General features: G+C 35.4%; 1 protein-coding gene across 1 annotated transcript; it reads right to left on the bottom strand.

Moving 5' to 3' along the window:
• Positions 1 to 378: 378 nt before the first annotated feature.
• On the bottom strand, positions 379 to 1,458 carry LOC135133577 (jerky protein homolog-like). The gene has a single exon (XM_064062027.1). The coding sequence runs from the start codon at positions 1,456 to 1,458 to the stop codon at positions 379 to 381; it is 1,080 nt and encodes a 359-aa protein (XP_063918097.1).
• Between the last annotated feature and the right edge of the window lie 971 nt (positions 1,459 to 2,429).

Raw genomic sequence — 2,429 nt, 5'->3', positions numbered from 1 at the left:
ATGTTTCGTTAAAAAATTTAGTAAGTGGGGGAGTACTGAAAATCTCGACTAACTAATTCAGAAAACGTAGCCTTAGCCTATTAATGGGGCCAGACCAAGATTTTCGAACTTTTTGGTTTCAAAATCAAATTTTTAAAATAGATATCTTAAAAATTGCCGTATGTATTTCAATTTGGTAATTCTGGGAAAGTGGTTGCAAATTTCCAAAAATGGTGCTGAAGTAACTTCTGCAAGTCGAAATGAACGAAAACATCTTTTTAGGTACAGTGCAACCTCGATTATCCGGGCCGACCGGGACCAGATGTTTGCCGGATAATTGAAATGAACGGTTAATCAAAATTATTTATTTATTTAGGGAAATACATATGTACGGTTAAATTAAACATGTTTTACAAAAAAAGCTCTCAATTTGGTTTGTTTTTTAGTTTTTAATTGTTTCTGTCTAATGAACGACTTCATTTTTTGTAAGTTTAAAATGGTAAAGTCATCAATATCTTGCTTTTCAAAATAATCAATCAAAGTATTACAAGCTTCCAGTGCTTGTCGATTTGTAATCTTATTGGAAGTGTGTTCTTCAAAGATATCATCATTTTCATCTGACTCTTCTTTGTTTTTTTCGTGATCTTCACCTGACTCTTCTTTGTTTTTTTCAGATTGTGCAATTATTTCTTCTTCAGTAAAAGTTTCAGTCCCGTGTTCTTGAAAATCGCACTGAATCCAATTGTCAATTACTTCAGCATCGACACCATCCAATGTTGAAATTTCGGAGGCAATGTTTGCTATGGCATTTGTAGTAACTTCACTCTCTACTATCGTTTCGTTCATATCTGGTACATCTTCTAATGTTAAAATTTTTAAAAATGCTCGCTTTATTGTGACATCTTTTACACAACTCCAAGCCTCAGCAATGCCATAAATCGCGTCCTTAATATTTAGATTTTTCCAAAACGTCATTGGGTCAGCGTCTTCTTGTAATAAGTCCATCATTATCTTTTTTCTGTAGTATCTTTTCATGTTCTCGATCACTCCTTGATCCATTGGTTGGCCAATAGATGTAACATTTGGAGGAAAGAACGCTGCAGTAATATTTCCATCTTCAGATTTCAATACTGTCTCGTCCATATGTACAGTCGCGTTGTCAAGAAGTAACAGAGCTTTTGGTGGCAATTTATTAACTTCAAGAAATTTTTTGACTTGAGGGATAAATTTTTTAAAAAACCATTCTCTGAAAATATCTCGTGTCATCCAACACGATTTTTGATTATAGTAATCCACGGGTAGATTATTTCTGTTAATGTTCTTAAAGGCACGTGGATTTTTTGACTTTCCAATCACAGTCAGTCGTAGTTTATGTCGTCCAGTTGCATTGGCACCACAAAGTATGGTAACTCTGTCTTTATTGGTTTTAAAACCTGAAGCACATTTTTCAGATTCGTGAGCTAAAGTTTTAGTGGGCATTGTTTTCCAAAATAAACCTGTTTCGTCGGCATTATATACTTGATCCAATTTTAAATCACGTTCCAGGATAATATTTTCAAGCTCATAACAAAAACTCAGTTAGAGCTACCTCGTCTGCACTCAGTTTCTCGCCTTCTATGGGTAGCTCTCTTATTCCATGTCGTTTTTTAAATCGATATAGCCATCCATTTGAAGCCTTAAAATTTTCTCCAGGATTCAGTTTTTCTTGAAATAGTTGAGCTTGACGTAAGCACATTGGTCCCGAAATTGGCGTACCTTCGGCTCGTTTTTGTAGAAACCATTTAATCATTGCTTGTTCCAGTTCTTCAAACGTGGAAGCCTTCATTGTTTTTCGTTGGGAAACCACTTGCGTACTATCGGCTTGTAATAAAAAAGCCTGTAGATTTGTTTTGTTCTTGACAATATCGCGAACTGTTTGACGCCCTATTCCAAATCGTCTAGCTAGAGCTGCCACATTTTCTCCTAGATAAAACGTTTGTTTCAAAATTTAGATTTAATTATATATTCGACGAATATCTACCTGGCCCATTTTGTTTGAAAATCTCAATTTTTTGTTCAATGGTTAGAACTGTACGCTTTCGTTTAGCAGAACCACGTGCACCTGGCTGATCCATAATTACTATATAAGTGTTCGATATTGAGTGAATATATTACGCTTTTACACCACAAAGTTTAAAACAGACTAAATAAATGTTAAATTAATCAGCTCATTAATAAAAAACGCTGTGGTAGCTATTATGATTTCAGTTTCATGCTTATACCACAACGCTGTTATAGGTGGGTAACATAATATTTTGTTTTACAAATCACATTTTAGCTGAGTTGTCGGCATGCTTGCATTTCGTGTTCGGCACGGATAATCGAACCACGGATAATCGAGGTTATCTACTGGCACGGATATTCCACCGCCCGGTTAATGCGCACCCGGATAATCGGGGTTCTACTGTATT

The sequence above is a fragment of the Zophobas morio genome, unplaced genomic scaffold, assembly GCF_036711695.1.
Source record: "Zophobas morio isolate AGI-343-1 ecotype UQ-CSIRO unplaced genomic scaffold, CSIRO_AGI_Zmor_V1 ptg000022l, whole genome shotgun sequence".
In the NCBI taxonomy this organism is placed as follows: domain Eukaryota; kingdom Metazoa; phylum Arthropoda; class Insecta; order Coleoptera; family Tenebrionidae; genus Zophobas; species Zophobas morio.
This window is presented reverse-complemented; position numbering and strand designations above follow the sequence as displayed.